This window comes from Passer domesticus, chromosome 10 (genome assembly GCF_036417665.1).
Source record: "Passer domesticus isolate bPasDom1 chromosome 10, bPasDom1.hap1, whole genome shotgun sequence".
Classification (NCBI taxonomy): domain Eukaryota; kingdom Metazoa; phylum Chordata; class Aves; order Passeriformes; family Passeridae; genus Passer; species Passer domesticus.
This window is the reverse complement of record NC_087483.1, coordinates 31,350,043-31,362,524: the sequence shown is the minus strand read 5'-3', so window position 1 is coordinate 31,362,524 and position 12,482 is coordinate 31,350,043. Positions and strand designations below refer to the sequence as shown.

The 12,482-nt window shown below is 43.7% G+C and overlaps 2 protein-coding genes across 11 annotated transcripts in view; one reads left to right on the top strand and one right to left on the bottom strand.

Annotated features, from left to right (window-relative positions):
* Positions 1 to 5,220, top strand: part of LOC135309085 (leucine-zipper-like transcriptional regulator 1) — a 50,516-nt gene extending 45,296 nt beyond the window's left edge. For all 7 annotated transcript variants that reach the window (XM_064434973.1, XM_064434974.1, XM_064434975.1 and 4 more), the window contains 4 exons: positions 908 to 954; positions 1,730 to 1,850; positions 2,721 to 2,907; positions 3,246 to 5,220. In XM_064434973.1, the coding sequence (XP_064291043.1) occupies positions 908 to 954; positions 1,730 to 1,850; positions 2,721 to 2,907; positions 3,246 to 3,903 (1,013 nt within the window). In that variant the 3' untranslated portion in view covers positions 3,904 to 5,220. The remainder of the gene's footprint in view (positions 1 to 907; positions 955 to 1,729; positions 1,851 to 2,720; positions 2,908 to 3,245) is intronic.
* Positions 5,221 to 7,670: 2,450 nt separating this feature from the next.
* EPB41L5 (erythrocyte membrane protein band 4.1 like 5) overlaps positions 7,671 to 12,482 on the bottom strand; it is a 53,267-nt gene continuing 48,455 nt past the window's right edge. For all 4 annotated transcript variants that reach the window (XM_064434968.1, XM_064434965.1, XM_064434966.1 and 1 more), the window contains one exon: positions 7,671 to 12,447. In XM_064434968.1, coding sequence (XP_064291038.1) covers positions 12,390 to 12,447 — 58 coding nt within the window. In that variant the 3' untranslated portion in view covers positions 7,671 to 12,389. The remainder of the gene's footprint in view (positions 12,448 to 12,482) is intronic.

Here is a 12,482-nt window from a genome sequence, read left to right as displayed (position 1 = left end):
ATAGCAATGCCATACACCATGGATTTGCCCTTTGGAAATCCTGTGTACAGTAATAGCTGTTATTTTGATGTCAGATCAGGAGGGGAGAGAGAGAGGCTCAGTTCTTTTTGAGCCAGTAAAGCTTGTGTCCAGACCAAGATTTAAGTGTCCTGGCTTCTTTTGCTACTTCACTATGTAACCTTAAGACAATGGGGTTTTTTCAGTCCTTCCTTTGTGTTTTACACCAGTTGTCTGAGATAACCTGCTGGAAGAAAGAAAAACCTCAGAACATATTTTAAATTACTCACAGTACTTACCAGTGGAAATTATAAATGAGTTGTTCAACACTGGTTGTATGTCTAGCTATTTTATAGTTATTATTTAAAATCTTTTGGCAAGAATAAGTAATGCAAGCCTGCATTGTATTCTCATTGTATTCTGTGCTGTGTTATCTGATATTTCCTCTCCTTCATGGTGATGCCAGATCTGTGAGTGCTGGCTGTTACTTGAGGGCTATTTAAAGGACCTATGAAAAAGAACAAGCATTAAGTCTGCCACAATAAGGTGTGTGTGGTAAGCAGGAGGAGTCATACATCCATAGGGAAATCTGGGATTCCTGCAAGTTCAAAAAATGGTCAAAATCACAGGTTACTTCTGCATTATGAAATTTAGCTTTAGGAAACAGAAACACAGTGTGGCACCTGTGTGATTGTGTATCCGATAAGGATCGAGGAAAACTGTTCCAACTGTGTCTCCTGCAAGTCTCTCGGTGCTGCTGTCTTAGCAGGATTTCTTCAGCCTTGTCAGTAGAAAACACCAGGACGAGACTTCCTTGAGAACGAGCTGTGTAATTTGAGCAATTACTGCGGGAGGAGTGTCCTCTTGTGGTGCGGGCTCTAAACTGCGCTTTATTAACTCAATCCCCCAGATTCCGCAAGATGGACAGAGAGCTGCAACGAACCAGCAGAGACGGAGGTAAGGAGCCAGGAAGTGGGGAATGTGTGAATCAAATGCCTGTTGCTTTGTTGATTAAACAGATTGCTTTGAAATATGTTCCCCCAAACAGTTCCAATCTCATCTCTTCAGAGACATGTGGCTGTACTTTATTTCTTTGCACTTTCAATAACTTAAGGCTTTTTCCTTCTTCAAAACAGTGTTTAAAAATACTGCTCTTAAATTTTAAGTCCTATATAAGAAGTTAAGTCCGCTTCTCTACGGCTGCTTCTGTTTTTCTGAAATCCTTATCAAGAAAACTAATTTTAAATGGAATATTGCAACCATACGTGAAGCCTGTGCTTTTAAAAGTAGGGTTGTGAAAACAGATTGGCAGCCACGCTAATACGTTTTGGAACGTGAAGTGCTGCAGCATTTTTCAATTCTTCAGTGTGAACACGTGGACTCACCAAGTTACTGCCACTTCTAATTGAAACCTGAGTGGAAGCATTTGTGGCTTGGTCTTTTGAGATTGATTTTGTATCACTACACATTAGGAATCACTCATTTTTTTGCTACTGAAACTTCATTATCACAATCCTTCTATACCTTGAAATTACACCTTTTTTTTTTTTTTTTTTTTTTTGAGATGTGACACAGTTACCACTCTGGTTACCTTTGCTTAATGGAGGAGTCAAGAGAAAGTTTGGGACTGCAGGGTCATTTGTGGGGAAAAAAAAAAAAGGTGCATTTCCAAGACAGACATTGCTGCTGATAGGACTTTATAGTTTTTTGTCTTATTTTTGAACTGTTCTAGAGCTCTGCACCAGCCAACAGAAAAGGTCACAGTGCAGTCGTGTACCATTCCAGCATGTATATCTATGGGGGATACTTTGGCATCAAAGGCATTTCTCAGGAGTTTTGGGAATTCCATTTTGGTAAGTTAAAAAAGCAGGATAAGGTTTTGATCCAGTGTAAAACAACATGCTCTGCTAAGAAAATTCTTGTCAGTAGAAATGCTCTAAGTTAGTTTTGGCTTCTCTTTGACAACATTTAGTGCTAAATTCTGTCAAATTCAATTAATTGCTGGCTGAAATTAATTAGACTATTATACTGGAATACATTTTGCAGTATTTGCCAGTTTTACAGCTGAAGATCAGTGAGAATATTTTTTACTACTCACTAAAGTTCTTCAAGGATTACTAAAAACTTTCAGATCCAGCAGAGATCCTGATTTCAGCCTATTAATGTCATCTTTTGATCTCAGATCTCCAACTGACCACGGAGAGTCAAACCTGACAGGAGATAGTTTATTAGCATATTCATTACCAGTCTGATTATTGCAAATGAGATGATTCCCAGAGATAAACACATAACTGTTATCTGGTGGCCATTCTGTCACTATTTTGGAACAAATGATGGGTTTATCTCATCCTTCCTTCCCTCTTAAGGAGACTAAGTAGAGACATTAATGAATTAATGTTTTTGTTGACTGATTTTTTTCCCTCTAACAGCCAGAAAAGTATCTTTCTGTATCAGAGTCAATGAACTGACAGAGCTGTAGGAAAAACTGCTCTGTAAATAAAATTTCCATGGCATCTGTCACACAGCATCTGACATTTTCATTAAAAGTTTATTTCAAAACTGATTTTTTTAAATGCACTTTTTCAGTGTCAGAATTTAATATGTTAACTCATAATAAGCTTAGAGGAGAAACCCTTATTCTCCAACTGAATAGCTACCTCCTCCAGGAAGTCAATCCTTTCTCAAAGAGTCAGTCCATCTGTCAATCAGTGTTTTTGTTCCAGATACAGGGAAGTGGCTGTGTGTCTGCAGCCCCTGCCACAGCAGTGGTCCCGGAGCGCGGCACGGCCACTCGGCAGTGGTTTATCGCACAGCCATGTACCTCTTTGGGGGGCTGGTGGGGCTCACTGAACAGAGGGACTTGTGGAGGTGGGACTTCGGAAGCAGCAGCTGGTCCAGCATCAGAACAAGGTGAACTATTCTATTTGTTACACTAAAAGAGCAGAGAAAGAGAATGAATCTTACTCTTTGATACTGCGTGCGGGTGGAGAGGGAGGCGGTGCCCTCCCGGTAATTGTAGGGATTGTTCAGATCAGGATGCAGTGCTGCTGCCATCCCTGGGGCTCCAGTTGGCTCTGCTCAGGAGAGCTGTTGGCAAGGCGTTGATGCAGCTGTCAGCAGTGTAATTTTGATGTCCCAATGCAGCTGTTCAGCAGTCATCCTTCTGAGTCAAAAGGAAAACAGAAGCTAAAATCAGTGCTAAGTTTCTTTTTGGTCTCCCCTTAACTGCTGGTTTCTCTTACCTTCAGCCAAGGACCTCCTCCCGTGGTAGGTCATGCTTCAATAGTCTGCAAAGACTCTATGCTGATTTTTGGTGGAGGGATTTCAAACTCCAGCCCTAATGATGACCTCTGGAAGTATCATTTCATTACGCAGACATGGAAGAAGCTTAGTAGTACTACAAAGGGAAACTTTTCTCCTAAAATGTATCACTGCATCTTAGGAATTGGTGCGGATTTCCAAACTACCTCAGACTTCACTGATACATTCCCCAGTCACTGCAAGAGTGAGCAGAAGGGCCATCCCCAGCTGGTGCCCATGCTGAGGCACTCTGGCTTTTGCAGCTTCTTCCGCCCACAGCCCACGGAGCGCAGCAACGTCATCGAAATGAAAACCTTCAGCCTGCCCCTGGAGCCAGCAGAATTCCCTGCCTTCCAGACCACTTCAGAGGCAGGACTAGGCCCAAACAGAGACTGTTTGTCCAAGGACAAGTCTCTCCATCTGTTGGCCTGTTCAGGAGAGGCTTCTGCTGCTGCTCAGGCTGTGGGTGAAGAGAGACCTGACTGTGGGTGTGTGGCCACAGAGGGTGGGATCAGCAGGACCAACACACTGCTGCTCATCGGGGGCAAACCTTTGTCCAGCTTCTCTGAGATCTCCTTCAGGCAAATGGAGTTTGATTGCTTGTGATTGCTTTGCTTGCAAAGTGAAGGAATAAATTTCCACCACCGTGGCAGTAGGTGGAAAACCAACTGCTTGCAACTGTCTTCAGCTTCCTATCAGCACGCTGGGGAAAAAAATAATTAAACCTTCTCATACTTGCTGCGAACAGATTTTTTACAATGTTAACAAAACCCGACATATATTTAAGTCACAACTTGCATGTAAGTTGTGATTTCTGAGAGGAGCTTGTTGGAATGCTGCTCTTTTTGTTACTTTTTTCCTGGTCACTTCATACCCTTTCAAATTGCAATGGCCAATGCTGCCTTGAAAATCAGAACTGCACTAACCCACACTGGCTCCACAAAATGTCTTTTCAGGGGCAAAGCTTGCTTGTTTTGCACTGGCGTAAGAGAGAAATACAGTCACATTTGAGGAATTCAATTAGTCTTAACAGGAATGTTCTCTAAGATTTTAAATTCTTGAGTGTTCTTTGCACAATATATTTGCAACATGAGATGGCCTATGACAAAGGAACCCAACAGACAAATCAGCAACTGAATTCTAGCAGATATTCAAGTATTGAGGAAGTGAAACAATGAATGCCCCCTGGAAATCATCAGCAAGGACCAGAGGAAGGGCATTATACCTGTGAGAACAAAGGATATGCCAAATGAGTGTTGGCTTTAATGACTGAACACAGAATCAAAAGGGTTTGATTTCCCACAGCAGGGTGGGGAGGGAACAGAAAGAGGAGGGCTTGACAGAATGTCACAAAACATGGGCTGTTTTTACTGGTAACTCATGTTTTAGCCCTAAAGAGATTTCTGCTTTTCCAACCCCATCTCTCTTTTATCACCCTATACAGTACTTGTTACACATTTCCCCTCGGTAGTAACAAGTTCTGAGTTCATATATGGTTTTTCTTTGCTGAAAAGAAAAAGTGCCTGTTTTGCAAGGTAATATTGTCCAGTGTTCAAAGCATTTATTTCCATAGAAGTTACTAACTACTGGCCTTCTGACAGAACAGCAGCTGTCTGTAAGAGCTGCTGGTATCTGAAATTACCTGGAACTGTAAGTTAATACTACCAAATATTTGAGAGGTTCACTTTTGAAAAGTTTCATAGGAATAATGACTTTCAAGTAATTTACAGATTTCAAAAATATTTAGAGATACTTTCATCATTTCTTCACAAGTAACTGTCACATGAATTCAATAAGAAAATTATGGATGAATTTGCAAAAGCTACCTAAGTTATTTGGACCATCCATGACCCTTACCTGGAAACAGAGAGGATTGTACACTGCCATGTGAATAAAGCCTGCTCCTATTACTGTGTGCTCATATTCACCTTTATGAGTCTAAAATATGTGTTTGTTTGTGTTTTCTAACTGAACAAAGAACTTACCTTTGTGACCAAGGAACATGATTCTGCAAAGCCCCAGTCACTTCCCTGCACTTCAGCCGGCTTCGAGGGCTGCTCAGGCTTTGAATTTCTCCTCCAAGAACAAGAATTTCCCAGTTTGAGGAGGTTTGTTTGGAAGGGACATCAACACAGCGACTGAGCTGAGCATGTACTCAGCACTGCAGTCTTAAATCAGCAGCTTGTTTTCCTCGTGCTGACTGACATGCCTGTTTTGGCTTTATCCTGGGAGCTGCCATAACATACAGCCTTTTATCTAGGATTGACGAGGGAAGGAGATTTAACTGGAAAGGGCAACAATAAACCAGGGATTTTTCCAAGTCACGCGAAGGCCTCCTGGCAGGTGGCGGTATCCTGGGGATGTGCAAGAGCCCCAGGAAAATGCCATCCAGCCTCTGCCATTCCTTTCTTCCTGCCCCCTCAAACTCTCTTCCCTTTGGCAGCCCCACGAAGGGTTTAACATTTAGTCAGAGCCAACGCAGGCGGGACACAAGCCAGCCCAAAGGCAATGGCTTGGCACGGGCAGGAAAAGCAGCTTGGAGCGAGCCCATCTCCCCTGTTCCCTCCCCTGGGCTCTGCCCGTGTGCCAGGTCAGGTGGGGGCACAGCACTGGCAGCACCACACCCACTCCATCGCCTAAGGGATGCCAAACCTCTCGAGGCAGCCCTAAGGGCCCCGCTGTTCCCTGCCCTGCACAGGACACGGGGAGAGCAGGGGCTGGGAAAGGCCTGGCTGCAGGGATGGGGCTCCGGGCTGGCTCACGGGAGGCTGAGCCACACTTGGCCCCAGCAATGCCGTGCAAGGGGAGAGAGCCCTGAGCCTGGAGTGGGGCTCTGTGCTACAGCAGCTTTGCTGAAGCCACCGGAGGCTCTTTCTCCCTTTCTGGCCCATTCCCTGGTCTTCAAAAAGAAGGGTGAGCTCAAGCTGGAAGGGAGGGGCGTTGGGAATTGAAGTGACTGCATCCCACAGATGCCCACAGGAGTGCCTGACACCTCAGTCCACTCTGAGCATGCACAACCCATATTTCAGGGACCCTCCAGTGTCCAGACCTAGGACACAATCCTTACTCACAGCACTGTGACACCTCCTGATACGTCCCCTCTCAAACCTCAGCCAGTGCTATCAGCTACACCACAAGAGCTCTCAGAGCACCTCACTCCCCTTTTCCCACTGCAGGCACCTTTTCAGAGATGCAGAAAAGAGCCTTTGTGGATGTGCTTATGATATTTCTCCATAACTGAAGCAGTTAATAAGAATTTCATCCCAGGCCCAAGCGAGGGACTAAAAGCTGCTGCCATCTGAAAGCTCGGTGGTGGCCTGCATGAAATAATGAATGGAATTACTCCAGCTAGTGGCAAATATCTAGAAACAAAACAAAACACACCATTTTTGGCTGGGACTGAAGGGGCTGCCACTGAAGTTGGCTGTTTAGAATGTCTCTGAAAAGGAGGGAACCTTGCACATATCTGATATGCTCAAAGAAATTCAGTCCCTAGAACAAAAGCAAAAGGATGCAGCATTCTTGGCAACCTCATCTGAGACATAAGATGTGCTGTTCTATCTTAGATTGTACATAAGGGAACAAATTGATCAGCGCTAAACATCTCAACAAATTCATTGTTTTAATTGACATTTGGTTTCTAAATATTAAAATTATGAATGGCAGAAATATTTTCTTCTAAACTGCAGATATTCAAAGAAGGTTTTTTTCAGTTAATAACAGAAAAACCTAAAGGTTTCATTGTTTTGAGTTCCCAGTGGATTTGAAGAACAATTCAGTGATTTATCAGTGGGACCACAGTTCGCTCACACAACAAATTATGCCACAAGAGAAATTATTTCCTACGAGCTTAGTCATTAGGATGGAGTAATTTCTCTTCCTTTTGATACTTTCCAAATAGTTTTTGAGAAACAAAGATGATCAAAGGGTTTAGTTGCCCTATGCTGCCATCTTTAGCATTTACCCAAAGTCAGGGCTTGGTAGCAAAGAGTTCCCTTTGAACAATCATTAGTGCTGCTGCACCTGAGCACACAGCCCAGTCCCTTGCTGGAGACAAGAGTGAGGGTGCTTGGTTAACTGGCCTGCACTGGAACCACACCAGCAGCTCGGGCTCCCCTTCTGGGCACACGCCTGGGACTGGTTTTCAAAGGCACTGGACACCTGACAGTCCTCCTGGACAATCTCAGCTCTGTTGGAAAAAAGGCATTTAATTCTTTAGCATCTACCTGCAAGCTTTGGTGCTGTCCTAAGTTACACCTTAACTGACAAGAGGCTGAGTTTAGAGCAGCAACCCGGCGTCCCCAGCCCCAGCTGACCCCCTCTGAGTGCTGTGCCAGGGTGACACAGGGGGCCCAAAGATGACTCTGCAAGAGTTTTGCACTGACATGGTGTATTTAAGACAAAACTACAGTACAAACATTCCAAGACTGGGTTGAGTGGACTACAGATCTACTTGTTCCCATGTACAGTTTCAATACAGATCTCAGTGCAGTGCCTAGGACAGTTCATACGTCACCAGTGTTGTGAAACAGAAGCAAGAGGGTGCACTTCGTTTTATAAAAAACCCAACAAATAAATTATACATTGAGAGCTATTGTCAAGCTTTACATATAAAAAGTAAAAATACAGTAGTTAGTGCGGCTTTAACAAAACAAATCTAGCTAAAAAAATATTCTTATATACCTTAAAAATAAGTTTGTCCAGTTCTATAGGTAGGGGTGGTGTGTGTGTTTATGGAGCAGAGTGCTCAAGCCAAGCAGTCAACAGGAGGTGAATTCTGCAGGAGAATCCTGTGGGTGTGGCAGCACTGCCGGCAGTGCCTGCTCCTCAGGCCAGCAGCAACACGGAGCCACCCGAGACAGGGGCAGGGCCCGGCTTTGGGGCTGGGCTGAGCCCCTGCACCCCCTGCATCCCTGCCCGGAGCCACTGCAGCTCTGCCCCTGTGGGCAGGGCCCTGCACCCCGTCTCAGTGCCAGCACCCGGAGCAAACACACCCGGAGCACCCCTGTGTCACTGGAAGGCCATTAGGATATACTGGTCTGTTGTTTGGTTGGAAAGTTATGATTGTCCAGCTGCATTTGAAAGCTGTGACATTACAGTGTCTAACAGCTACATATATATGTATATGTATGTATGTATATAGATACTACAGCTTCCTTAACACTATGTGCCCAGATAGAGCTTTAGATGCTAGCTGGCTGCTAGCTGCTATCACTTCACCAGCAGATTTGGGTTGTCCCAGAACTCGTTCACAAGGTGAAAAATACATCCAGTGCTGTTTGTGAAGGACACACTCATCCCAACAGTATGTCTTTGCTTCATGAAATGAGAAGGAAGGAGCAGGGTGCAGACAAAGGGAGAGTAGGCAAGGACTGCAAACAGTTTGTATAGCAACCCACACATAGCTGCACTGTTCACCTGAGCTGCTAACAGGGCTGCAAATTTTCTTGTCAAAGTTGTCCAAAAAATTGTCCAAAATTGTCTTACATAGCCATCTGTCTTTGACAAAGTATAAGAAAAAAATCAGTTTTAAAATCAAATACATTCAAGCTTGTTCATTAACCATGACTGATTAACAGGTAAGTAGGTAATTTATGTCCTATAAATTACCTAATATTAAACTCTATTTTCACTGAACTAAAGAAGAGATTCCCTTAATTCTGGTGTAAGAAAGCCTCAATTCCCACATTTTAATGCACATTTCCTAAGCCTGTAAATGCATGCAGCACATACAGACTCTGATGGTCTTAAATGGGTGAGACTGAAATGCATCTCTCTCAGGTTAATCAGTTTGAGTAAGGGCAGGGATGCTGTTATTATAAACACCAAGATTTCTACAAAACCTCTTACTCCAATCACAGAATGTGACTGGAGTAAAATCACTTTTACTTTCAGATGCAATCACTTAGCATTCATTCATTCCTGTCAACTCTTACGGCTTTTCAGTGGTTGGCAGACCTGCCAACATCCTGACACCAGATTCACACAAGATTTATTTATAAATCTCTTTAAATAAATACCAAAAAATAGACTTTAAGAACATGCTTGGACCCTATAGCCAGTCAATCAATGGTATAGCAATTGGAGGAAAATCCTTTTTTCTCAGTAGCACACAGGCATTAACTGATACTTTATAACACCAACTGTAGGAACTATTATCTCTATTTGTGATTGATAAAATGCAGGTGATGAGGAATGCTATATTACCTGTTAGGCAGTCATGTTGTAACAGCACTTCTAGCTGCAAACCAGAACAGTGATGCCAAACTGCAGGATGTTCAGATCACAAACCTGTGCAACCTTGGTCTCACCAGGCTCCTACATAAGCAATGACTTGGTTAGGTAAGTAAGCTACATCAAGGTAAATGGAGTGAATAGTTGCTCCAAGTATCAGATTTTGCTGGGAAGGGTTGGGTTTGTAGCCCCAAATCTATAAGATATTGCAAGTTCCCAATTCACCAGTTGAAATGTTTGCATTTTTATGTGAAGTTTCAAATATTAGTCCTCTGAAAATTGAGGAAAGCCTTGTCTCTTTGAAGTTTCTCTGTGTGTGCATGTGTGCAATTACAACATTCCCCTCCAAACACTGCTATCATGACCATACTGAAATAACAGTTGGTTATTTAGAACCATTTAGATTTCAGGGGACACACTCACCACACGCTATTTACTTGTTATTTGCTGTGATGGCTTGGGAGGAATCTAAGGATGGTATTCAACACACAGTGCTGGAAAACTGTAAACTTCTGTTATTCCAGTTTTGGGAGGGATTCAAGCTGACAGTTCGCAGAGCTCCTGAACCCAACGAGAAGAGCCAAATATCAAACATGCCTAAGAAAATGCTACTGCATTCTGTCTATTTACAAACCCAACACATGTAGCTGGTGAATGCCAGCTCAGCTGCTGAGCAAACAGATGAATAGCAAGTGCCAAGTTTCCACACACAGTCCTGGCTTTGTGCAGAAAGCAGACTGTTGCAGCCATTGCTTCCCTTTTCCTGCAGGAACTTTGCTGGCAACTGCATTATTAATCCAGACTAAGACATTTGATATTCGAATCAGGAATCTTCTACATTTTAATAAGCAGTAAGGCTCAGACTTAAAAGTGTAAAAAAAGCCAATACTCAACTGGAAGTATGAAGCTTGGAAACAATGAGAGCTGAAGGGCTGGGAGCAGGAATCCTGTGCCTGGCTGGGGCAGCGGCTCCGCTCATCCTGCAGCGAGGGAGCAGAACCTGCACCTGCAGCACCTGCCACTAATCCTGCAATCCTGGTTCTTGAGGCAATGGCTGCAAATCACTGCCTGCAGAGTCACTCTGGTACTTCAGTCCTAGGAGCTTTCTCTGGTCCCTGCATTCCTCTTTTAAGGCCTCAGGGGTTTTGAGAAGTGGCAGTGGGTCACAAAATCCACATAGCTTCTCCCTTAGCACTCATTCAGCAAAGAAAAGCACGAGAGCAACAGCAGCATGAACACCTTGGTGTGAATGCAGCAGCCTCACCGGGCCCAGCTTACTTGCACAACCCACAGTGGTTTGGTCCAAACCTTTGTTTACACCCAGACACGTGCACACAGCCAATGGGCAGAAATGCAGTTGTGCATACAGGATCCAGAATCAATTTTCACATTTAAGTTTGTTTTTAAGACCCACATGCATGTAGGTTATCTACAAACAGCAGCACTATGTAGAAAATGCCCTCCAACTTCAGTCACGTGTTCAAACCTCTTCCTCAGAAAGAAAGATCACAGTTGTTCCATCTGTGCTTCCCTGTTAGATGTGGGATTCATCACCTTTGTTTCTCCTCCCTCTGACTCTGCATTACTTTTTATACAGGCTATATCACCAGGGTCCATGTGATGACACTGCTGCCCAGAGCTCAAATGATCTCTGAACTGTATGAACTGTACCCCAAAGTTCAGCTGAGCACCCAAAGACCTTCACCTGCTCTGTGCAGTGTGTACTCTTACCTTCCTTCTACAGAGAAGTGAATTGCTTACAGGAATTTTTCATCCTTTTTTCCTATTTTCACCCTCGTCTTTCTATTATTCGTTCCACATACAAATATTAGGTGACACTTGGAACAGGATTCAAAGTGGTGTTAAAAACTGATCTAGTTGTACCCTCATGCTGCAAAAATACCTGGTAGGTATTCCTTAAGCACAGCATCTAGAAAAAAAAACCCAGAAAGAGAATGAAGAGAAACAAGAAAATTATCTTCCCTTCTAGTCCAAGAAGACAACAATACTAATCAAAAAGCAATTCCTGAAGCAAGCTGCCCTCACACCTTCACTGCTTTGGCTTTTAAAACATACAGATCTCTAGTCTAAAATGCATGTATTTGAATCATGTAGGAAATGGAATTATCAGTAGAATGTGTATTCTGCTGTATTCTGCTAATGCTACAAGCTGTTTGGCAGGTAATTTGCATTTTCCTGGTTGCAGTGAGCAGCAGCTCAATCCAGTCTACATAGCTGGTCACTGATGGACTAGATTTTCATGCTTTCCAGGTACTGTAACAGGGTGTGCAAGGATTATAAAGGGCGTTAAGGCCAAAAAGGAGAGTATGTGTTGGTGAAACAAAGGAAAACCAGAGAGAATAATGACACAGAAGAAAATGTCCTTGGCTGTACGGAGGGGCAGTGACCGCCATGGAGAGCCCTGTGCCGGGCACGGCCACGAGGTGGCCCTGCGAGCTCCCCTCATCCCTGCGATGTTCATTATTCCAAAGCCATCGGGGCCCCAGCTCACACCCCACAGCACCAGAGCCAGCTCACGGTAAGGAACAATCAACCCAGCACGAGCAGAACACAACTGTTTTCCTCTCCTCAGTTCAGAACTAGCTCCAGTGTGACATTTCGTTCTTCCCAAAGGAGGAGATCAAATGTGCATGTGGTTTTACATCCCAGCTCAGGCTGCAGTTCCAGTTAGATTGTGAAAAATGCAGAAGTCTCTTCCTGGTCCTGGCAAACCAGCTGGCTGTCTGACTCCTGTTCAGCACGAGTTTGATCCCAAGCAAGTCTTTTGGAAGGATCCCTTGGAGATATGTCAGATTATTTGAGTTTTTACAAGGTGAGAGTTTCAGAGACTCCTTCTTCTAGAGTTCAGTGGTGAGTAAACATTTTGTTCTTACTGTAGCATCCTCAGTAACTGGGCTAAAAGGGGGGGAAAAAAAATAAGGCTCTGTAAA